General features: G+C 34.9%; 1 protein-coding gene across 1 annotated transcript in view; it reads left to right on the forward strand.

Annotated features, from left to right (window-relative positions):
* Positions 1-25,915, forward strand: part of ERBB4 (erb-b2 receptor tyrosine kinase 4) — a 1,120,642-nt gene that overhangs the window by 1,070,766 nt on the left and 23,961 nt on the right. Inside the window, exons 22-25 of the mRNA XM_032638162.1 lie at positions 8,591-8,666; positions 12,276-12,422; positions 14,490-14,587; positions 16,168-16,338. Coding sequence (XP_032494053.1) covers positions 8,591-8,666; positions 12,276-12,422; positions 14,490-14,587; positions 16,168-16,338 — 492 coding nt within the window. The remainder of the gene's footprint in view (positions 1-8,590; positions 8,667-12,275; positions 12,423-14,489; positions 14,588-16,167; positions 16,339-25,915) is intronic.

Here is a 25,915-nt window from a genome sequence, read left to right on the forward strand (position 1 = left end):
TTGTAGACTTTTTGATGATGGCCATTCTGACCAGTGTGAGGTGACACCTTATTGTAGTTTTGATCGGCATTTCTCTAATGATTAGTGATGTTGAGCATCCTTTCATGTGTTTGTTGGCAATCTGTATATCTTCTTTGGAGAAATGTCTATTTAGGTCTTCTGCCCATGTTTTGATTGGGTTTTTTTTTTGTTATTGAGCTGCATAAGCTGCTTGTATATTTTGGAGATTAATCCTTTGTCAGTTACTCCATTTGCAAATATTTTCTCCCATTCTGAGGGTTGTCTTTTCATCTTGGTTATAGTTTCCTTTGCTGTGCAAGAGCTTTTAAGTTTCATTAGGTCCAATTTGTTTATTTTTATTTCTGCTTCTCTAGGAGGTGGGTCAAAACGATCTTGCTGTGATTTCTGTCATAGAGTGTTCTGTCTATATTTTCCTCTAAGAGTTTTATAGTGTCTGTCCTTACATTTAGGTCTTTAATCCATTTTGAGTTTATTTTTGTGTATCTTTTCTCCATTGTATATTTCTTCCTCCTTTATCAAAGATAAGGTGACCATATGTGTGTGGGTTTACCTCTGGGCTTTCTATCCTGTTCCACTGATCTCTATTTCTGTTTTTGCACAAGTACCATACTGTCTTGATTAATGTAGCTTTGTAGTATAGTCTGAAGTAAGGGAGCTTGATTCCTCCAGTTCTGTTTTTCTTTCTCAAGTTTGCTTTGGCTATTCAGGATCTTTGTGTTTCCATACAAATTGTGAAATTTTTTGTTCTAGTTCTGTGAAAAATGCCATTGGTAGTTTGATAGGGATTGCATTGAATCTGTAGATTACTTTAGGTAGTATAGTCATTTTCACAGTGTTGATTCTTCCAATTCAAGAACATGGTATATCTCTCCATCAGTTTGTATCATCTTTAATTTCTTTCATCAGTGTCTTATAGCTTTCTGTATACAGGTATTTTGTCTCCTTCGGTAGGTTTATTCCTAGGTATTTTATTCTTTGGGTTGCAGTTTAAAATGAGAGTCTTTCCTTAATTTCTCTTCCAGATTTTTCATCATTAGTGTAGAGGAGTGAAAGAGACTTCTCTGCATTAATTTTGTATCCTGCTACTTTACCAAATTCATTGATTAGCTCTAGTAGTCTTTTGGTAGCATCTTTAGGCTTCTCTATGTATAGTATCATGTATAGTATCATCTGAAAACAGTGACAGTTTTACTTCTTCTTTTCCATTTTGGATTCCTCTTATTTCTTTTTCTTCTCTGCTGTGCCTAAAATTTCTAAAGCTATGTGAATGATAATGGTGAGAGTGGGCAACCTTGTCTTGTTCCTGATCTTAGTGGAAATGGTTTCAGTTTTTCACCATTGAGAATGGTGTTGGCTGTGAGTTGGCCATATATGGCCTTTATTATGTTGAGGTAATTTCCCTCTATCCCTGCTTTCTGTAGGGTTTTTATCATAAATGGGTGTTGAATTTGTTGAAAGCTTTTCCTGTATCTATTCAGAGGATCATATAGTTTTTCTCTTTCAATTTGTTAATATTGTGTATCACATTGATTGATTTGCCTATATTGAAGAATCCTTGCATTCCTGGGATAAACCCCACTTGATGATGGTGTGTGATCCTTTTAATGTGCTGCTGGATTCTGTTTGCCAGTATTTTGTTGAGGATTTTTGCATCTATGTTCATCAGTGATATTGGTCTGTAGTTTCCTTTTTTTGTGAAATCTTTGTCTGATTTGGTAGCAGGGTGATAGTAGCCTTGTAGAATGAGTTTTGGATTGTTCCTCCCTTTGCTATATTTTGGAAGAGTTTGAGAAGGATAGGTGTTAGCTCTTCTCTAAATGTTTCATAGAATTCACCTGTGAAGCCATCTGGTCCTGGGCTTTTTTTGTTCATTTTTTTTTTTTTTTGTGGTATGCGGGCCTCTCACTGTTGTGGCCTCTCTCGTTGCAGAGCACAGGCTCCAGACGCGCAGGCTCAGTGGCCATGGCTCATGGGCCCAGCTGCTCTGCAGCATGTGGGATCTTCCCAGACCGGGGCACGAACCTGTGTCCCCTGCATTAGCAGGCGGACTCTCAACCACCTGCCCCACCAGGGAAGCCCTGTTTGATGATTTTTAATCACAGTTTTAATTTCAGTGCTTCTGAATGGTCTGTTTATATTTTCTATCTCTTCCTGGTTCTGTATCAGAAAGTTGTGCTTTTCTAATAATTTGTCCATTTCTTCCAGGTCCTCCATTTTATTGGCATATGGTTGCTTGTAGTAATCTCTCATGACCCTTTATATTTCTGCAGTGTCAGTTGTTACTTCTTGTTTTTCATTTCTAACTCTGTTGATTTGTGTCTTCTCTCTTTTTTTCTTGATGAGTCTGGCTAATGGTTTATCAACTTTGTTTATCTTCTCAAAGAATCAGCTTTTAGTTTTATTGATCTTTACTATCATTTCCTTCATTACCTTTTCATTTATTTCTGATCTGATCTTTCTGATTTCTTTCCTTTGGCTAACATTGGATTTTGTTTATTCTTCTTTCTCTAATTGCTTTCAGTGTAAGGTTAGGTTGTTTATTTGAGATGTTTCTTGTTTTTTAAGGTAGGATTGTATTGCTATAAACTTTCTGCTTAGAACTGCTTTTGCTGCATCCCATAGGTTTTGGGTCATCATGTTTTCATTGTCATTTGTTTGTAAGTATTTTTTGATTTCCTCTTTGATTTCTTCAGTGATCTCTTGATTATTTTGTAGTGTATTAGTTAGCCTCCATGTGTTTGTATTTTTTACATATTTTTTCCTGTAATTGATATCTAGTCTCATAGCATTGTGGTCAGAAAAGATACTAGATAAAATTTCAATTTTCTTAAATTTACCAAGGCTTGACTTGTGACACAAGATATGATCTATCCTGAAGAATGTTCCATGAACACTTGAGAAGAAAGTATATTCTGTTGTGTTTGGATGGAATGTCCTATAAATATCAATTAAGTCCATCTTATTTAATTTATCATTTAAAGCTTGTGTCTCCTTATTTATTTTCGTTTTGGATGATCAGTCCATTGGTGAAAATGGGGTGTTAAACTCCCTTTCTATGATTGTGTTACTGTTGATTTCCCCTTTTATGACTGTTAGCTTTTACCTTATGTATTGAGGTGCTCCTATGTTGGGTGCATAAATATTTACAACTGTTATATCTTCTTGGTTTGGTCCCATGATCATTATGTAACGTCCTTCTTTGTCTCTTGTAATAGTCTTTATTTTAAAGTCTATTCTGTTTTATATGAGAATTACTACTCCAGCTTTCTTATGATTTCTGTTTGTATGGAATATCTTTTTCCATCCCCTAACTTTCAGTCTGTATGTGTCCCTAGGTCTGAAGTGGTTCTCTTGTAGACAGCATATATATGAGTCTTGTTTTTGTATCCATTCAGCCAGTCTATTTCTTTTGGTTGGAGCATTTAATCCATTCACATTTAAGATAGTTATCAATATGTATGCTCCTATTACCATTTTCTTAGTTGTTTTGGGTTTGTTATTGTACGTCTTTTCCTTCTCTTGTGTTTCCTGCCTAGAAAAGTTCCTTTAGCATTTGTTGTAAAGCTGGTTTGATGGTGCTGTATTCTCTTAGCTTTTGCTTGTCTGTTAAGGTTTTAATTTCTTCATCGAATATGAATTAGATTTGTGCTGGGTAGAGTAATCTTTGTTGTAGTTTTTTCCCTTTCATCACTTTAAATATGTCCTGCCACTCCCTTCTGGCTTGCAGAGTTTTTGCTGAAAGATCAGCTGTTAACCTTATGGGGATTCCCTTGCATGTTATTTGTTGCTTTTCCCTTGCTGCTTTTAATATTTTTTCTTTGTATTTAATTTTTGATAGTTTGATTAATATGTGTCTTGGCTTGTTTCTCCTTGGATTTATCCTGTATGGGACTGTCTGTGCTTCCTGTACTTGACTGACTATTTCCTTTCCTACATTAGGGAAGTTTTCAACTGTAATCTCTTGAAAATTTTCTCATTCCCATATTTTTTTTCTCTTCTTCTTCTGGGACCCCTATAATTCAAATGTTGGTGCATTTAGTATTGTCCCAGAGGTCTCTGAGACTGTCCTCAATTCTTTTCATTCTTTTCTCTTTATTCTGCTCTGTGGTAGTTATTTTCATTATTTTATCTTCCAAGTCACTTATCCCTTCTTCTGCCTCAATTATTCTGCTATTGATTCCTTCTAGAGAATTTTTAATTTCATTTATTGTGCTATTCATCATTGTTTGTTTGCTCTTTAGTTCTTCTAGGTCCTTGTTAAACGTTTCTTGTATTTTCTCCATTCTATTTCCAAGATTTTTGTTCATCTTTACAATCATTACTCTGAATTCTTTTTCAGGTAGACTGCCTATTTCCTCTTCATTTGTTTGGTCTGGCTGGTTTTAACCTTGCTCCTTCATCTGCTGCGTATTTCTCTGTCTTTTCATTTTGCTTAACTTACTGCATTTGGAGTCTCCTTTTCACAGGCTGCATCTTCGTAGTTCCCATTGTTTTTGCTGTCTGCCCCCCACTGGTAAGGTTGGTTCAGTGGGTTGTGTGAGCTTCCTGGTGGAGATGACTGGTGCCTATGTTCTGGTGGATGAGGCTGGATCTTTTCTTTCCGTGGGGCAGGACCGTGTTTGGTCGTGTGTTTTGGGGTGTCTGTGAACTTAGTATGATTTTAGGGAGCCTCTCTGCTAATGGGTGGGGTTGTGTTCCTGTCTTGCTAGTTGTTTGGCATGGGTGTCCAGCACTGCAGCTTTCTGGTTGTTGAGTTGAGCTGGGTGTTAGCATTGAGATAGAGATCTCTGGGAGAGCTTTCTCCATTTGACATTACATGGGGCCAGGAGATCTCTGGTGGACCAATGTCCTGAACTCGGCTCTCCCACCTAAGAGGCTCAGGTCTTGCACCTGGCTGGAGCACCAAGACCCTGTCAGCCACACTGTTCAGAAGAAAAGAGAGACAAAAAAGAAAGAAAAGAAAAAAATAAAATGAAATAAACTTATTAAAAAATATAAAAATTAAAAAGTAATAAAAAAAGGAAAGAAAGAAGAGAGCAACCAAACCAATAAACAAATCTATTAATGATAACAAGCACTAAAAACTATGCAAAAAAAAAAAATTGTCAGACAGAATCCTGGATAAATGGTAAAAGCAAAGCTGTATAGACAAAATCACACAAAGAAGCATACACATACACACTCACAAAAAGAGAAATAGGAAAAAATATATATATATACAAAAAAATAAAGGGAAAGAGCAACCAAGTCAGTAAACAAATCTACCAGTGATAATAAGCTCTAAATACTAAACCAAGATAAACATAAAACCAGAAACAAATTATATGCAAAAAGCTAATCTCAAGTCTACAGTTGCTCCCAAAATCCACTGCCTAAATTTTGGTGTGATCATTGTCTATTCAGGCATTCCACAGATGCAGGGTACATCAAGTTGGTTGTGGAGATTTAATCTGCTGCTCCTGAGGCTGCTGGGAGAGATTTCCCTTTCTCTTCTTTGTTCACACAGCTCCCAGGGTTCAGCTTTGGATTTGGCCCGCCTCTGCATGTAGGTCACCTGAGGGCATCAGTTCCCCACCCAGGCAGGAGGGGGTTAAAGGAGTAGTTGATAAGGGGGCTCTGGCTCACTCAGGCTAGGTGGGGAGCGGGACGGGTATGGAATGTGGGGTGAGCCTAAGGTGGCAGAGGCCTGCATGATGTTACCCCAGCCTGAGGTATGCCATGTGTTCTCTGTTCTCCCAGGCAAGTTGTCTCTGGATCGTGGGACCCTGGCAGTGGCGTGCTGCACAGGCTCCCGGGAGGTGTGGATAGTGACCTGTGCTTGCACACAGGCTCCTTGGTGGCTGCACCAGCAGCCCGAGCATCTCATGCCCGTCTCTGGTGTCTGAACTGATAACCGCAGTTCATGCCCCTTTCTGGAGCTTGTTTAGGCGGTGCTCTGAATTCCCTCTCCTCGTGCACCCCAAAACAATGGTCTCTTGCCTTTTAGGCAGTTCCAGACTTTTTTCCCCGGCTAGCTGTGGTGCACTAGCCTCCTTCAGGCTGTGTTCATGCAGCCAACCCCAGTCCTCTCCCAGGGATCTGACCTCCGAAGCCCATGCCTCAGCTCCCAGGCCTCACCCACCCCAGCAGGTGAGCAGATAAGCCTCTCGGGCTGTCACCAGCACTCATGTGCTGGTCAGCACTGATCCTGTGTGCAGGAATCTCTCTGCTTTGTCCTCTGCACTCCTGTTGCTGCTCTCTCCTCTGTGGCTCTGAAGCTTCCCCCCACCAACCCGTCTCTGCCAGTGAAGGGACTGCCTAGCGTGTGGAAACTTTTCCTCCTTCACAGCTCCCTCCCCGAGGTGCAGGTCCCATCCCTATTCTTTTGTCTCTGTTTTTTCTTTTTTCTTTTGCCCTACCCAGGTACATGAGGAGTTTCTTGCCTTTTGGGAAGTCTGAGATCTTCTTTCAGCGTTCAGTAGGTGTTCTGTAGGAGTTGTTCCATATGTAGAAGTATTTCTGATGTATTTGTGGGGAGGAAGGTGATCTCCATGTCTTACTCCTCCGCCATCTTGAAGGTCCCCCACCAATTTATTTATTATCTGACTCCCTCCACTAGAATGTAAGCTGCTATATCCCAGGGATCTGTGCAGTGCCACTGCCTTTTCTAACTTTTCTGACTCTCCATCCTCAGGCCCTGCCTGACAACTGTGTTCCTCCCTCCCTCACCCACCATGTGGTCTCAATCCATGCCTTAGTTCCAGCTCTTGTCTTTCTTCATTAACCCGCTGTTAACTTGCTGTTTTTGGTAACTGTCGAGGATATCTCCTCTTCATGTGGAGGTCCTTCTAGCTTGGTCTGGAGAAATTTCAGTCAGGAGAGGCCAAATGAAATAAGCAAATGCAGCCTTAACCTGTAGTGACCTATAAGCTTGTGCTAACGACAACAAAAAAAAATTAATTCATATATCGTATCAATATATTTATTATGTGCCTTATTCATCAAGGGCCATCCAAATACACATTATGAATATTTTTCAATGATAGTGTTCCAAATATTTCACGTTGATTTTTATACTAAACTCTTATATAACTATATATATTCAAGTCTTAACACAAAAGAACACAAAATTTATTTTTTAAAAAACTTCGGTTTTGTAGTATTCTATGGCTTTTCCTTGATTTTATTAGCCTATTTTGCTTGTTTACTACAAATTGCAGCAGTTTGAGACCATGGCTTTGAAATTCACTACAGGATTGTGCAGAAGTAGAAGTCTATAAATCACATGACTTCACTTGTCTTGAGAACATACAGCTGTAAGATTTGTCTAAAGCAAGAATCATTAGAGCTTTAAATGTCTACTAACAATTAAGTCTTTATTGAGCCACCTGTGATTTAAACTTACTTCTTTAACAGTGTCCGTAGTCCATAAAGTGTGCTAACTCCTTGCCCGTAGGGAAATTACTTTCAATGTGTCTTCTGTTCCCTTTCACTGAATACCGTGATTCTGTCACAGAGTTACCTTGGTGTCACCTTGGTGAGCAGCCAACCTCATGATTTCAAAGGCCTATTTAGTTTTAATGTTTCAGCTGCTAAGTAGAAATGTTTATCTTTATTCCATAGAATCTAATTATATTCCCAGCTATATAATGCTGCCCTTCTTAGTTGAAAATCGTTCTGCTGAACCATCAGCAGCCGGGTGAGTTGAGTTGCTTTTCTTGCAGAGATGATGGATTTGTACTGATCTTCTCATATCCTTTTATATAATTCCTATTTTGAAAATGGTACATATTTTCAATACTGGCTAACTAAGACAAGGAAGATCATTTGTGGCTGGGGAACAAAGCAAGGCTAACTTTGGAATTTATTATTTTAGGTGTTTTAGTGACCAAATTATCTGAGAGGAGAAGGGAGGGGCCAAGTGTAGAAAAAGTCCTTTTTACCAGTGGCTGGAAATTTGTCTGAGGGTGAAAAAGCATTTACTGAAAATGTAGAGAATCTCATTTTGGGGGAAAAAACATAATATGACCACGTTTTTAGAAGTACATGTATTAGATGTTTAGAATTGATATTGTAAGTCATAATGTTAAATAGTAACTTAATTACTGAAAGTTAATTAAAACTATAGAAAGTGGGGCTTCCCTGGTGACGCAGTGGTTGAGAGTCTGCCTGCCCATGCAGCGGACACGGGTTTGTGCCCCGGTCCGGGAAGATCCTACCTGCCACGGAGCGGCTGGGCCTTTGAGCCATGGCCGCTGAGCCTGCGCGTCCGGAGCCTGTGCTCCGCAACGCGAGAGGCCACAACAGTGAGAGGCCCGCGTACCGCAAAAACAAAACAAAACAAAAAAACTATAGAAAGTGATACTTATTATTTTACTTTTCATTGTTTATGAAACTTTAAAAAATAAATATATCTTCATGTTAATTCATTTGAAGCTTAAATTTCATTTGTTCCCTGTATTGAAAATAACAATTTCTATTTCTATTTTCTAGGCATACAATCAAAAAATATAATTGAGACTCATATTGAGGAAATATAGAAATGACTTTTTATATGACTATAAACCTTTCATTTCTTACTTCTCTATAGATGCCAATTAAATGGATGGCTTTGGAGTGTATACACTATAGAAAATTCACCCATCAGAGTGACGTTTGGAGCTATGGTAAATAATTCTTCCTTGTGACATAAGGCTTTTAAAACAAAAATAAACATATTATGTTTCTTGGGTCTCTAAAATGTAATACATTAACGTCTTGGTTGAGTTGTCTACCATAACCTTTTATTTTGGTAGCAACTTGTCTGATCATTTTGACAAAAAACAAAAAAACAGAACAAAAAAAACCCCAGCAGTTTTAGATTGGGGACATTTTCATAGAATCTCATGGCCTTCATTTCAACAACTCTTTTAAAACATAACTCTAGGGCTTCCCTGGTGGCGCAGTGGTTGAGAGTCCACCTGCCGATGCAGGGGACACTGGTTCAATCCCTGGTCCGGGAAGATCCCACATGCTGTGGAGCTGCTAGGCCCGTGAGCCACGGCCACTGAGCCTGCGTGTCTGGAGCCTGTGCTCCACAATGGGAGAGGCCACAACAGTGAGAGGCCCGCATACTGCAAAACAAACAAATAAACAAAAAAACATAACTCTAAATGCAATGAATGTTTAAAAAAAATTTTTTTCATATGGGAATCTATGTTCAATAGTAAAAAAAAATAGAGATTATTGTTAGAACAAAGAACAGTTATTGAAATCAGTAGGATGAGAGTAGTAAATGTGAGGGGAGAGGTAAGAGAGATGATTTCTAATTACAGCTTTAATTTTAATTTACAAACTACTTTTGGAGTAAACAGATATATTAGAGAATTATAATATGAACTGGAAATAGAGATTTGAAAATTTAGAAAATTTATTTAATTGCATTTAACTCAGTTTTTGAGATGAGCTTCTTAGCCTCTGTCTGGCTATTTACAACTTATGTCCATCTAAGTATTAGTAAGAACAAATCAACACCTTTTCTAAGTTTAAATATACCATATAAAGCTAGCACTTCTTACAAATAAAAAGCACTATGCTTCTTTAAATAATATGGTGGTGGTGAGACTTGAAAGCATGATACGATTTATTTTGCTCAAATTTAAGTTTATTTACTTTTTTTTAGCAAGAAAATTAAATCATTAAGTCACTAAAGAACTTATACTTCTTATCTAGAACAGTATAAATTATCTTTAAAATAATAAGACATTTCTATAGGATAGTTTTTCCTTCCACACATGTAAACCATAGGAGGTGTTAAAATTTCCACAAAGACCTCATTTATTCTGCTCAGTTTAGCAGTAGAGTGTTGTGTGTTTGAGATATAGGCAAGTATAGAGGAATACTTGACAAAGCATAGTTCAACTGTCAGGACTAAATAAAAAACAAATATATCATATATATTATTATTTTTATTATATATATCATATACATTATAAATATGAGATAGATGTTTATAGAATATGATATACATTAGCATGTACATAATCATTTATATATTATATGGTATAGATTAGCATATATATTATGATATAGATTTACATATTTTATAAGATAGATTTAAATAATATCATATATTTTTTTTCCTTTTCTTTTCTTTCCCTTTTTTTTCCTACTTATATTTCCCTGAACTAAACATGGCAATCTGAAAATTTTAAATGACCTCTAGAATAAGTAACTATATATACACATTAAAGTAAACGTTGGCAGGGCAATCACATTTTTAATGGTAAAATTTATCTTTTAGAGAAAATCCTGTTTTAAGGCTATAATGTTCATGTTGAATTGCAACATCTCAGAAGCAGTTTAGTAAAAATAGATAGATAGACAGATAGATAGATAGATAAACAGATGATAGATAGATAGAATGATAGAGTGAACTCTGTTTTGAAACATAGCCCAGTTCATCAACCCATATCCATAAGGCATTTTAAGATTTTTATGGTATATCATAGTTGGTTGCAAAGGCATAAAAGGCAGAGAAAGATATTTAATCTTGTTTACAGTGAATCTTTGTGGAACATTGCCACTGGGTGTGTCTTTATTTTTATAAAAATAAATATGCATTGAATATGGTTTATATCTTCAAATGATAGAATTGTAAGTTTCGAAGATGTTTCTAATTTAGCTTTCTTGAGATTGTTCTTCTATATGAAGCCATCTCTGTTTGACTCTACTTATCATCACCTCTGCAAAGATATAATTGGAATATTATTGGCAGAAGTGGGGGGTTTGATTTTTCTGCTTCGGTTTTTGTATATATGTGTTTCTGTTTATTGTATTTTCTATTAATTTGTAGTTGCTTTGTATCTTGCTTATATTAGAAGTTCTGATAGATATGTGAGAGCATCTATTCTTTTATAACTGCAAACATAAGTTAATAAAATGTTCTCATTAAATACCTATTCTATAAATATGACTGACTGAACATAAATAGACAGTAATCTACTTCTTAACTTGTTCCAGCCTGCCTCATGGACACCGAGTTTTAATCATCAGTTCTATGAATCATTCTTTAGTATGCAACATCAAGTAGGGTTTTATAAAGATCAAACAGTGAAATTGTGTCACGAGTTACACGTTTATATTATACCTAAGAATCATAAGATGTAAATATTAACTAAAAAAATCAGATAATCATTAATGATACTATTATGAAGAATAATTTGAAGTTTACATATACTTTTATAGTTTAAGCTTTGCATTTTTATTATCAGTTAATGGTAACTCTTATGAGCTAAAAATTACTTCAGTTTGAATAAATAATTCATTACAGATGGCAGTAGAAAAGAAAACATAGCCATAATTAGATTTTATATTAAAAGATACTTGTATATGCATCAATCAAAATTCACTTGCTAATACTATTGTGCCCACATAGCTATTTCTGAACTAACAACCTTTATCCTTAAGAAAACTATAACTTTTAAATTATATAATTATTAGATTATAAAGAAGAGATCTGTATTGTGTATGTTATTGCTCAGATCAGAGTCATTATTCTTGTCAAAGGTGGCTATTTGCATGCTAGTATTTAGAGTATTTGCTTTTACTGAGGAAATCAGTGTTCTAGTGATTCAAGAAACCATTCTTATTGTCTAAGGAATAGACTATTATTGATTCACTTCAATTTTGGAAAGCTCACTTTACATGTACTTTATCTTACATATGGATTATTCTTCAGTCAGTCTCTCATATGTGTTAGAGAAATGAATGTGTTTTATCCACTTGTTCTCTTTGTGTTAGTTAAAAAGAAAAGCACAATTATTTACTATAACATAAGTAATCATTCTGGAACCCCAGTTTGGCCTTTTGGGCTTTTAATAGTAAAGATGCTAATCTCAAAATTAGTCAATATCAGATTTTACCTAATCATATTTATTTGGTACTGAGTACACATGTGTATAGTAAATAAATTGTTTTATAGGCTCTAATGTGGTGAAACAAATTGGGTCAACAATCATTAGCATTACTTATAAGTAGAAATGGGGAACAGATTCTGTCCACTCTGAAATTGTCTCCGCTACCCATTAAAAATTTCAAGACAATGATAAGAAAATCAAATTTCCCACAAAGATTTTGTCATTGGGCTTCTCATGTGGACATAGGAATCTGAAGAGCCTTTCTTTAGACTATTTCTAATTGCCCTCTAAGAAGCATTCTTTTGCCACAGGCATATTGCTGGTTTCTTCAAAGTATATTGTTAACATCCTTATGTAAGAATTTGATCTCCCTTTTAGGAGTCACTATATGGGAACTGATGACCTTTGGAGGAAAACCCTATGATGGAATTCCAACCAGAGAAATCCCCGATTTGTTAGAGAAAGGAGAACGTTTGCCCCAGCCTCCCATCTGCACTATTGATGTTTATATGGTCATGGTCAAATGTAAGATTGCAAAATTATGTTATCATCCTCATCATCATTCTTAGTAATTAATCAACCTGCACAATTTTTCTGTATATTAAAAAATATAAAAGTTTGCAGATAATTGTGAAAAGGAGCATGTAAACCCGTGTTTGTTGTGATTCTTGTTAATATGAAGTAATATCATGCTTTCATGCTATGAAGTCAACATTGTATGATTCTTACACTTCTTATTTATTTCACTTTGATTCTTATCATTTCCATGGCAATGAAACTTTCTCATAAAGAGATGTAATTAATCACAATAATGTTAATACTCTTTAGAGGAAAAAAGCAGACTAGATCAATGATCTACACAAAAAGAAAAAAGCTTGAAACTAATAGTTTAAAAAAATGAATTAAATGGAAATAGATTTACCAGTTTCAGTCAACAGAAAATTAGCAAGGCAAAATGGGAAGTGGAAAGACATGAATCTACATTGAACTCCAAAGATTATGAATGTTTACTTTCTTTCAATTTGATCATTTGTTTACATCTAACTCTCTTACTTTTCTTTCTCCCTTCTATGCCCCAGACACATATGTGTTATAAATGTATTTTGGAAGCCTAGACTCTTAATTTAAATAGAATTAGGGAAGTCTCTGGAGTTTCTGACTTAATTTAAATGAGATTAGCATTCAGCAATCTTTCTTATGTAATGAGAGGTTTTCCCCTTTTGATTTACACAGGGTTAGCAAAGAAACAAACTGGTGAAGGTGAATAAGCATCTTATTAATAAGAGACTTTGGACAGGTCTACTCAGATTTATACTCATGACATGTGTGATACATTCTGACAGTGAGGGAAGAAACAAAAAATGTGCTTTTCACTTCAGGTCAGCATGCCCTTTTCTCTAAGTGTAGTTCTGTTTACTCAATATTTAGTTAGAAAGAAACTGATACCTCACTGAGAATTTAACCTTTTCTGGTTCCAATAGAGTTCCAGAAACATTGATTTTTCTCATTAACATCTTGGTATCAACAGCATTTTTTTTTTAGTGGTTACATATAAAATATAGAGCATTTGAGCTTTGTTAGGAGAGAAAAAAATCAAATAATTTTAATGATACATAAAATGACACCCAAACACTTCCCATAACAAGAATAAAAATTGAACTTGCAGAAAAGAGGAAACAAGTTTTATAGCTTTATTGGGTCAAACATTTTTCGGTAGTCAGCTATGGAAGAAAGTTTAAAAACATACATGTATTACATAATTTGATCCCATAACTAGCATGAGATGATTTATATACTTCATTTAGATACTCTGATGAATAATAAAAATTCAGGAAAACATCTTGCCTAATAGCAACTCTTACCTCGCTTTTAGGAGTTTTAATATCTAAGAAAAGGGTCATTTGGCAATAAAATCAAGGAAAGCTTGGTGCCTTTATTCTTGTCATTTCAACAGTTAAACAGAGCCTGGGGAGTTAAGGTTCTTGATACATAACTTGATAAATTGCTGATAGTATTTTATGCTGGAAAGCCTAGCACTAAGATAAGCTAGTGACTATTTCTGAACAAACATTACCAATCACTTTGCATTAATTTTTTTCCCACCGGGAAAAAAGTAGCATAAGAAAGTTGCTTTCAATTCCTTTTTTCACCTTTTTGCCAGTATACAGCATTGCAATGAAAGTTTTTATTCCATGTCACTCCTGATATAAAATGATAAATTAGATTCCAATCACCTTTTCTATACCCATCAAAGAAAAATATTTTTTTTATTTTTAAATTCTCTTCACACCTATGGAAAAAAGATCTGAGATTCTGTAAATTCCCATGGTTAGCCTAGGTTATATTTTCTATGATGAAAAATTAATTTTAAATTATATCAACAAAATAAAAAGCTTGTGTTGTTCTATAATATGTTACATTTAGTTATGAATGTCAGCAAACTGATTGAGATAGAATCTCACCTATTGGATTGTTTCTTTCATTAGCTTTCTTTGTCAGATCATTTTTATTTAAATGATATGTTTCAAACTTAGTCTTTATTTTCATAAAATTATGGGTATAGTGACTCTTTTATTGCATGTGAATTTCTAGGTTGGATGATTGATGCTGACAGTAGACCTAAATTTAAGGAACTGGCTGCTGAATTTTCGAGGATGGCTCGAGACCCTCAAAGATACCTAGTTATTCAGGTTTGTACATTTGACTTAGATTTTTGAGAATATCCCAATGACAAACCCACTACAAAACAGTAGTAATATCTGGACTTTGGAACTATGGATATCATCATTCACAAATTAATTAATTAGCTAAGCAAAATACCATGTGAAATGACTTTTACTTGATGTCAGAACCACTTCTAAGCATCTTCCCTTAGTACTCAAGTGCCTCTACTGTTGAACTGCCAGATAATTATGATTATTCATGTACATAAAAAGGCCTTTATCCTCAGACAAGCCTTGTAGTACTCTGCTAGTCATGTTCATTGTTATAATCATCTCTTCTTGGAATAAAAGGAAGATGGATTTTTGTTTTAATTGTGTCCATGTTTGAAGGCAGTGAACTAAAAGTTTCAATAAATTGACATTTAATTTCCTAGAAAAATATTTTAAAATATGTATTTTTTCTTTTGGGAGGTATGCAATATTCAAGTAATAACTCAGATTCAGATGAATTAATATACAAAAATAATAGACCAAAAGAACATTTTATATGTAACACTAGAAAAAATGGATTTAATAATTTAAAAGTTGTAATATATTTCTTTATGATTATTTTACCTAAACCATAAACAAGTGGACCTTGGATAACACTGAGTTAAGATTCCTCAATAAAACAAGGTAGTGTTTATCTTCATATCAGTAGTCTGACATGAAGATAAAAGTCAGATTTTAGCAGAAATGATTTCTAGCTAACTTTTTCCCTAATTAATTTTAAAAAGTTTACAAAAATATCACAAAACAAATTTTAAAATTCTACTTAAGAAATAGATGAGGGCTTCCCTGGTGGTGCAGCGGTTGGGAGTCCGCCTGCCGATGCAGGGGACAGGGGTTCTTGCCCCGGTCCGGGAAGATCCCACATGCCGCGGAGCGGCTGGGCCCGTGAGCCATGGCCGCTGGGCCTGTGCGTCCGGAGCCTGTGCTCCGCGACGGGAGAGGCCACAACAGTGAGGGGCCCGCGTACCGCAAAAAAAAAAAAAAAAAAAGAAAAGAAATAGATGAGGTAGGAGTGTAACTATTGTTTTGGTGTTTCTCCCACCCCCTTTATGTTATTTGCCACCAGTGCTGTGATTTTGAATGTTATCACTTTAACAATATTATGCTATAGAGCAAACCATGGATTCAATGTATCATGATAGCTCTACACTATCAAACCAACCAAGTATAATAAAGATTGATAAGTCAATTGCTCTTTCTTTATTTTATACTCTTAAAGTCACAGCTCAAACGCCATCTTGACAATGAAACCCACCATTATTATCAGATCTGAAATGGTTTATGCCTCTCTCAAATAGCCATAGCATTCTGCTTTATTTATCTCTAATGGCATTTATCACATTCTTCTTGTATTAAATGTTTTTATCTTACCGTGTCATATCTAAGTATGTTATAGGCTTCTATATGGCTGGTATTTGTGCTAAATAATTATTTTGTTTAATGAGTGCATGAATTTGCAACCATTTTGATATTACATAAATTTGCTACAAAGTTCACATATTTAAAATGAAGGAAAGAATCATTTCTGTGTGTATATCTGATGGGAAACTTTTTAGGGTGATGATCGTATGAAGCTTCCCAGTCCAAACGACAGCAAGTTCTTTCAGAATCTCTTGGATGAAGAGGATTTAGAAGATATGATGGATGCTGAGGAATATCTGGTCCCTCAGGCTTTCAACATCCCACCTCCCATCTATACTTCCAGAGCAAGAATCGACTCAAATAGGGTAAGAAGTAATTATATACCACCTCTCATATTATTTCTGAGAAACAAAGTCATGGAAAAACAGTGTAAGTACTAAAATTACCAAATAAATTATGTAGCTCAAAAAAGTGTTGATTCCTAAATTAAAAGTAAGTTATACCAACAAAAGATATGCCAAGCTTGCCATATATAGTTAATTTTGGAAGGTAAGCATGGGCAATACAACATGCATTCTGAAATATCTTCAAGATTTCAAAAGGAGAAACTTTTCTTCATCTTAAGTCAGTTAAAAAAAAACTTAATTTTTGAAAATCTACAACCAATTCAAACTAATAAATCTGTATGTGTTTGTATATAAATGAAAAATTCTTCCCAAGATAGGCTCTCTACTTTTTTTCTCAATAAAATGATATGACTTATTAGTCAAGAGACAATACAAGTACAACTCGTTATTACTCATTTAGGAGACATTAAATATCTTCTGTCAAGTTGAAGTAGAAACAGAAAGTGTGTAATCCTTTGGACTAAATCAATCATATTGGGAGGGCTTCTGAATCATTTCTAAGATGCAGATTTAACTTTTGAAAGCAGCTTCTGAAAGGAGTTTCCATTTCATTTTAAATATTAAGCCCACGCTATATGAACACCATTCTTTCTCTGAAAACTGTCAATCCATGTATTCATTCACTTGTTTATTTTTGAAAATTCATTCTTCATTCGACATTTATTTATTTACTTTTTGATAGAGTCAGCATTTATTAAGTGCCTAACATATTCCAGGCCTTTCTTTTTTTTTTTTCAATAGATCCTTATTGGAATATAATTGCTTCACAATACCATGTTAGTATCTGTTGTACAACAAAGTGAATCAGCCATATGCATACATATATCCACATATCCCCTCCCTCTTGAGCCTCCCTCCCACCCTCCCTATCAAACATCTCTAGGTCATCACAAAGCACCAAGCTGATCTCCCTGTGCTATGGGGCTGCTTCCCACTAGGTAACTATTTTATATTCGGTTAGTGTATATGTGTTGATACTACTCTCACTTTGCCCTAGCTTTGCCCTCCCCTACCACATCCTCAAGTCCACACTCTATGTCTATGTCTTTATTCCTGCCCTGCAACTAGGTTCATCAGTACCACTTTTTTTTTTTTTTTTTTTTTTTTTAGATTCCATATATATGTGTTAGTGTATGGTATTTGTTTTTCTCTTTCTGACTTACTTCACTCTGTATGACAGACTCTAGGTCCATCCCCCTCACTACAAATAACTCAATTTCGTTTCTTTTTATGGCTGAGTAATATTCCATTGTATATATGTGCCACATCTTCTTTATCCATTCATCATCTGTCGATGGACATTTAGGTTGGTTCCATGTCCTGGCTAATGTAAATAGTGCTTCAGTGAACATTGGGGTGCATGTCTCTTTTTGAATTATGGTTTTCTCAGGCTATATGCCCAGTAGTGGGATTGCTGGGTCATATGGTAGTTCTATTTTTCGTTTTTTAAGGAACCTCCATACTCTTCTCCATAGTGGTTGTATCAATTTACATTCCCACCAACAGTGCAGGAGGGTTCCTTTTTCACCACACCTTTTCCAGAATTTATTGTTTCTAGATTTTTTGGTAATGGCCATTCTGACCAGTGTGAGGTGATACCTCATTGTAGTTTTGATTTGCATTTCTCTAATGGCTAGTGATGTTGAGCATCTTTTCATGTGCCTCTTGGCCATGTATATGTCTTCTTTGGTGAAATGTCTATTTAGGTCTTCTGCCCATTTTTTAATTGAATTGTTTGTTTTTTTAATATTGAGCTTCGTGAGCTGTTTGTATATTTTGGAGATTAATCCTTTGTCCGTTGTTTCATTTGTAACAATAAGTTGTTTCACTTATTCCCAGCCTCTTCAATAAGTGGTGCTGGGAAAACTGGACAGGTACATGGAAAAGAATGAAATTAGAGCACTACCTAACACCATACACAAAAATAACCTCCAAATGGATTAAAGACCTAAATGTAAGATCAGACACTATAAAACTCTTAGAGGAAAACATAGGAAAAACACTCTTTGACATAAACCCCAGCAAGATCTTTTTGACCCGCCTCCTAGAATAATGAAAATAAAAACAAAAGTAAACAAATGAGACCTAATTAAACTTAAAACCTTTTGCACAGCAAAGGAAACCATAAACATTCAACATGTATTGAGTACCTCTGCATGTAAGCCATTATTAGACATGAGATTTAAATATTTTGACATAACTACTACTTTCAAGACGTACCAAGTTTAACAAAAGACTCACGCAGATACAAAAGACAGAGTGTAGCATGATAGTGTTATAATCAAGTATTCATTAGCCATTATGGAGCATAGAGAAGCCTGTAATCAATTTCTTCAATTGAAAAGACATAAACGTGATGCTTAATTTTTTCTAGAAAGCAATTCTTTTCTCTTGGTCTCCTCCTCCCTCTAAGAACATTGTCGTAGCTCATGGAACAAACAGCATCGTCTTTGTCTTGACCATCGGCATAAGAAAACTTTCAATTTGCTGCTCATTCTCTAAAACAAAGTAATTTGCTTTGTTTCAAACTGACAGCAATGATAAACCTAGTGTTTACTATGTGTCAACACATATATATTGTCTCTTAATACTTACAAAAATCCCGTGAGGTTCTATTATCATTATTTGTCACAAAGTTAAGTGACTTGAATGGCCAAAGGTGACTCACACGGCCAATGGAAGAGCCGGATCAGTCTGCCTGTACTACACACACTATTGCTTCACAGTGATTAGAAAATGTTATTTTCAATATGGTTGTTTTTCTTGGCATCAACCTCAACCTCTGAGATACATGTTGTTTGGGAAACTCCCTAGGTTTTTCTTGTAAAATGCATCTCCCAACCTGCCCTATACTTCTTGCCCACCTTCCCCCATTTAGAAGGTCTGGTATAGATAGAGGCAAAGATAGAGACCTCAAGTCATTTCTCATTCATATGAAAAATTTGTCTTGTAGCTCAGTGGAGAGGAGATAGGGAGATAGAACTAAAAATTTTTTAAATTATATCAACTGATAGATATTGAACATCAATGTTTTTTTTCTTTTTTTTTTTTTTTTTTTTTGGTACGCGGGGCTCTCACTGTTGTGGCCTCTCCCGTTGCGGAGCACAGGCTCCGGACACACAGGCTCAGCGGCCATGGCTCATGGATCCAGCCGCTCCGCGACATGTGGGATCTTCCCGGACCGGGGCACAAACCCATGTCCCCTGCATCGGCAGGCGGACTCTCAACTACTGCGCCACCAGGGAAGCCCCAGTGTTTTGTTTCTGGCAAGGAAAAACACCTTTAAGGTGTGTAAAAGAGGCACCATTTTCTTCTCTGTACACTTAGGAAAATGGTCAAATCATGACTTTGATATTTATAATTTTATGTGACAAATTCATTACCTTTATTAAAACAGGGAAATTTCAAGAAAATAGTTTCCTTCCTTAACAGGAAATGTTATAAAGGCCAAGGGCTTGAATCTTTTCCTTTTTATAAGGATTCTCAAATTCTAACTTTTCTGTTCATCTTAATTTATGCTCAGTGCCAAGAATTCATAGTAAAAGTTTGAGTTAACTGGAGGGAATTAGTAAGAAAGTAGAAACCGCATGAGGAATTATTTGGCCTTTAGTCATCATTTCTTATTCCAGTTATTATTTAAACAATGTTATCTGTATATTTCCTTTACTTTTTCAGGTCTTTGTTAAAGGAATTTTTCTTAAATATCATTTTATTTTCAGGCATTAAAAAGCCTTATTATTCATCTATATTTTTCTATTTTTTCTGTCTGGCTTTATGTAACTTGTATGGTAATTTCTAATATGTGCAAATGCTGTTTTCCCCCCTTCTTTCCTATAAAGCTAATTTGCATTATTTTATAGTTAGAAAATATTACTTCAATTTTAGTTTCTGTGACCAACTTACGTGGTAAGGGAATGTTTTAAAGTGAATTTTAATCAAAGGAGTTTTGAGCATGTTTGTTGGACTTTGAAACCAAAAAGTAATTCAGTTTTTATATATAGACTCCCCTGCTCACTAGCTGAAAGTCTTAAAGTTCTGAATATCTTTACAACTTTGCTTCTTTATTTGTAAAATAAACACAATAGTACATATATGATTGTTAGGCAATTAACTTAAAAAATTGCAGAGTATCTGAAATGCTAGGCAAATCGATACTTATTCCGTTCTTTTAGAATCACCCTTAAAGTGATTCTAAATAACCTTAAAGCAGTGAGTCAACTAAATATACAATGTGGACTTTTATCCAGCAACTTGCCAGGTACAAAAGCAAGTAATGCTAGAAAACATTCATCTAATTTATATCTATTGTTGTTATTATTGTTAGATATCCTTTTAATATTATCTCAAAAACTTTACCAAAATAATATACCAAAAGCACTTACTGTAACATGATGTAGAATAGGAAAATGTGAGAAGCTATCTAAACTTCTGCAAACTTCAGTTCTCTGTATCTGTAAAATGGGGACGAAAAAAATCCTCACAGAATATTGTGATGGTTGACTTTCTAATATATCTAAGCGTGTTGTCCATTGATGGATGTACAGTGGGTGTTTGATCGTGTTGAAATAAATAAGACCATCTATTTATTCAGAGCTATTTATTCAGGGCTATTTATTCAGAGCTTACTATAACAAGGGAGTCAACCACTGTCACTTGTGTTTTGGGAGAGACTCAAGGGCAGATGGAGGAATGGGAAACATTTATAGTGGAGAAAAAGGAAGGCTTCAGGAATGGCCTGATTGGAGGCTATTGGCATAGGGAATCTAAAAGAGGGCTAACTAGAAGCAGAGCATCCTATGGGTTAGGTGTACATATTTGGCTTTCTCTGGTTGGCTCTAAGTTGAAAGTGGTGACAAAAATTAGGGAAGCTGCTAGTTATGAATCAAATCCTGGTCATTTAGGGCCAATTGTTAACAGAAGTTATTGTTTAGCTTCCTGGATTGCTACTAAAGGTAACAATCAGGCTTCCTGCAAGTCCGATTTATAAGTCAACTGCATTCCTGGGCTGTTTATTTTAGCTATGGTTTTCTGGGCAGGTTGCTGTTAAGTGTGAATTAGGTTACTGATTTCATATATGATCCAGCCATTGTCTGTTTGTATATTCAGTCTATCAAGAGGTTTTAGGTTCCCTGCTGCCTTTCTTTTCTCTTGACATATTTATTTAAATGCATACTGCCTTACATTTTCAACTAAGTGTTCAGTACGATTTTGGAATTTCTGCACGGATTATTTTTCTGTTAATATGGATATGTTTTGTCTCTTTCTTTTGAGTTACCCAGATTTATGTTTGTTTAGTATAATGAGCTGTAATTAAATGCAACAGCAATGAATAAGAATGGCTAATACATTGATGCAGCTAAAGATATTTTAGCTTTAATGATATTAGAAAGTTGAATTTAATGTAAAAGCTTCAGTGCATTTTTATAGAGGAGGACATGATTCAATTGTTGCGGGATCATTCAGTCATTTGTGGTGAGTAGTTTTAAAGATTAAGTGTCCTACCTCTTTCAGAAAACATCAACAAACACATGAAGTATCCAGGCCAGGGGAAGACAGAGGAACTGTCTTCCTCTGTAGCTGCTCCACATTGGTAGAGCGGGTGATCTACAATGGATCTATCATTACAATTTAAAGTTTTCTCCACTTCTTTCCAATCTGCTAAGAAATAACTCTATTTACAGATTTGCATTTTTCCTCCTCTTTGTCCTTTCTCTTCTAGGATGGGTATATAAATGAATTGAAAAACTGGACAAAGTATAGGCAGGAAAAGTGAAGGGTGAAGAAAGAAAAAGGGGTTTGGTATTTCACAAATTTGATCAGCTTCTAAATAAATGAATATAGGCTGAATATTTGACTGCTCAGAAAATATAATTCTATATACTTTATTTTATACCTCTATCACTTTGCCATCAGTTAAGATTTCATAACTTGATAAAGGTATTTTAGCAAGGGTTTTAACATATATTGTAATGATCTTTGAGATTTTTACTAATCTATAGGAAAGAAAGAAAGAAAGAGAGAAAGGAGAAAGAAGAAAGAAAGAAAGAAAGAAAGAAGAAGAAAGAAAGAAAGAAAGAAAGAAAGAAAGAAAGAAAGAAGAAAGAAAGAAAGAAAGAGAAAGAAAAAGAAAGGAAGGAAGGAAGAAAGGGAGGAAGGAAGGAAGGAAGGAAGGAAGGAAGGAAGATGGAAAGAGAAATATAAGACACTTTTGGCCTCCCCTGTAGGATTTATGATCTTGTGCTATGTATGCTTCCTAATGATGCATAAACTAGTAGAAATTCAAGCAAAATGAGAATGCAGAAACAATGATGTCACTCTCAATAATGACATTTGAAGCTATGAAAGTTTCAATTGGGTTTGTCTTTACAATTTAGTAAATCAAAACCTTGATTTATTTTATGAAATTTAAAAAATAGTAATATCAGCTGAAACTTGAGTTCTTACTATAACCTAAATACTATACGAAGTGTTTTAAATTAACTATTTCACTTTAATTTCACAAAGCTCTATGAGGTAGGTAATAATATATGTCCCATTTTAAGAGTTAAGGAAATTAATATGTGGAGAGGTTAGATAATTTACAAATGATAAGAGGCAGAGCTATTAATTAATAAAGTCTAGCTTTTAGTAGTCCCACAAGGGAGCCATATTCCTAAAATAACAGAGAGACTACGGGAAGGTAGTTCCTTATTTCAAGTTGCTATTAAACTTCTTACAACTTATGGAACTAACACTTTTCATTTCCTTAATGATAATTGGATAAAAGAAACTAAGTTGGATGTCAGAAATCTCACGTTTTAGAACTAACTCTTTGACACTTCAGCCTTGGTCATATTCCTTAATCAGATTCAGTTTCTTTACTTCAATGTTGAGAAGATTGAACTAGATCACTTAATTTTAACTATCTTTTCATAGGATGACTTTTCAAAATAATCATTTATTTTATGCATTCATATTAGATTTTCTTCTAGAAAATATTTAATTGAAAAATGCCCCAAAACATTTTGGGTTACCTCTATACGCAACTTTTTTTTCCTTTTGTGATTGATTATAGAAGAGAAAAACCTAAGGACACATGTTAAGGAAGTATCTCATAGCTAAATGATGTAGTGGGAAGATTTTGTGATGATATAACAAGGTTACTCTGGTTGCAATTTACCAAGGATCAATATCAATTCTAACAACAGCTGCTACTTGATGATAAATGATTGTAGTCTCAGGTTATTGGTTTTACATTTCTTCCAAAATATGTCAAGGATTCCCAGTATCCTTGATATGGTACTTGGGTATTGTGTTTTTAAATTTTATCGATCAAGACAGGAGAAGGAGCTCTTCTTACTAAGACACTCCATATCACTAGGTAGTTTTTGCCCCAAAGTGTTACATATCTAAGTAGTAATCTTTTAACTTGTTAGTTTATTATGGTGAAAGAGTAAATGAATTAATACATTGAATGTTTATCTTGGGCCAGGCACTGTGTTGGGCAATGAGGGTACAGAGTTGAAAGACAAATCTTCTTCCCTCAAAGACTTCACATTCCGTTTGAGGAGATAATATTCTGAGAGCAATATGCCAGGTATTGTAGGAAAAAGACCAAATCAGTTAAAGAGGCTATGGAGTGTCATTGTGGCTCTATCATTATTGGATTTAGCTTGGAATAGAAGTAGAATTTTGGTAGAGTGGGACTGAAATGGATCAAAAGGAAATCAAAACCAAACAAAAACCCCAGTATGAACAAAGACAAGGAGATGTGTTTTTAACTATACTTTAAAAAAATTCTTGTTTTTATAATATTTCTATACTACACATGTTTGAGAACTCTTTATGTTATGAAGAGATATGATGGATTCTCTCCCAATTTTCCTATTTTTTGTCAGTGTTATGAAGGCTTGAAATGTGGTTTTAAAATCTTTTGCTTTTCATTAAAATCATCCAATTAAAAGCAAAATCCTTTTTGGTCTTCCTATAAAACAGCTCTCAAATTCCTGTCTTATGTTTCTCCTGCCATGACTCTAATTCAGGGCCTCATCACTTCACAGGAATTACTACAAAATCATTCTAACTGACAGCTACATTTTTTAAAATTTCTTCAAACAGGCTCAATTTCTACATATAAGGTTTACCAAATAAAAGACAATACTGTGAATATTTCAAGCACCTGATCACTTATTAGCACTAACTCCTTTATTTTGTCCTCATCTATTGAGAGTACTCCTTTCATTTTCATCAATGGGATAAACTTGAATGATATATATTATATTAGATTTTGCTTTATATGATATATAGTTTATTGTCACTAACAGTTGAAGGGATTTTGAACATTTATCCTAGGAAATGCCTTGGCCATTCCAGTTGACCAGTCACTGCAATTTATTTTCCACTGCTGTCTACTCACACACATAAAATTGCCCAGAGCTGCAAGCTTTATCCCTACTTTGATCTCTTTCAAAATACAGATCATGTTGGTGTTTTCTGTTTTAGTTTGGAGGCATGGGTGGGTAGTTTATATATTTTAACAAAGAACTATTTCTCCTTATGCATGGTAAATTTGTTTATTTTCTTTTTTCCCCTAAATAAGAACATAACATCAGATTGCATTTGTTTAGTCTCCCAAGTTCTTGGACATTATTGGGATATCAAAAATAACTCTCATCTCTCTGATTTGCCACTAATTTGGGGGTATCCCGCATTCTGTCAAATGATTAATTTATCAGCAAAATGTCTATGCCTTTTTGTGCAGTGTCTTCTCCACCAGTGACTTTCTTAAAGTCTGGTTATATTGTTTTAGTTATACTACTCTTTGTAAGCTTTACTTTTCTTTAACAAAGTACTTTTTTCCATTGTTATTATTCTTTATTTCTCCCTGACTCCTCAGGGTTTTAGATAGAGTTCAGGTCATGACATCATGTAGATGTAATAATAAATCTTTTATAGTAACCCTATGTTTAAGAATTACACACAAAATTAAATTATTTTTCAATTTCTTAAGAAAGATATCATTTTTGGACTTCTTTCTCAAATTGTATCTCCAGGTTTCATAGAAATCACTTCTAGCAGATTTGGACTTGGGGTAGCACCTCCTTGCTGTAGTACATTGTGATTTCCTCTACAGTTGTTTATTCTTTAGAAAATCTGTTCTTTCTGTTGGAAAATGAAAGATTAAAACTAAATACCACTGCCTATAAATGCATGCTTGCAGATACAATAGAGGTGGTATGTTTCCTAGAGCATGGTGAATCAGAGTGATCCACTGACCCTGGCTGAAGTGGTGACAAGATATTTAGAAATTCCCATCTTCAAAGCTAAGGAAGGAGAGGAGGTTGGCAGTAAATACAAAATAATAATAATATGTTATTTCCTGTACATAAAATTCCATGCTTCCATTTACACACAGACACCTGACTCTTCTTACCATACCAACAACATAATCTTCTTCTCTCTTATTTTCCATTTTCTTTTCCTTCCTTTCCCTTGGTATTTATGTCCTTCTCTAGTCACTCATTTCAACTAGATTTTCCCCAAATACAAATATAAC

Source organism: Phocoena sinus, chromosome 7, assembly GCF_008692025.1.
Source record: "Phocoena sinus isolate mPhoSin1 chromosome 7, mPhoSin1.pri, whole genome shotgun sequence".
NCBI classification, from domain to species: Eukaryota; Metazoa; Chordata; class Mammalia; order Artiodactyla; family Phocoenidae; genus Phocoena; species Phocoena sinus.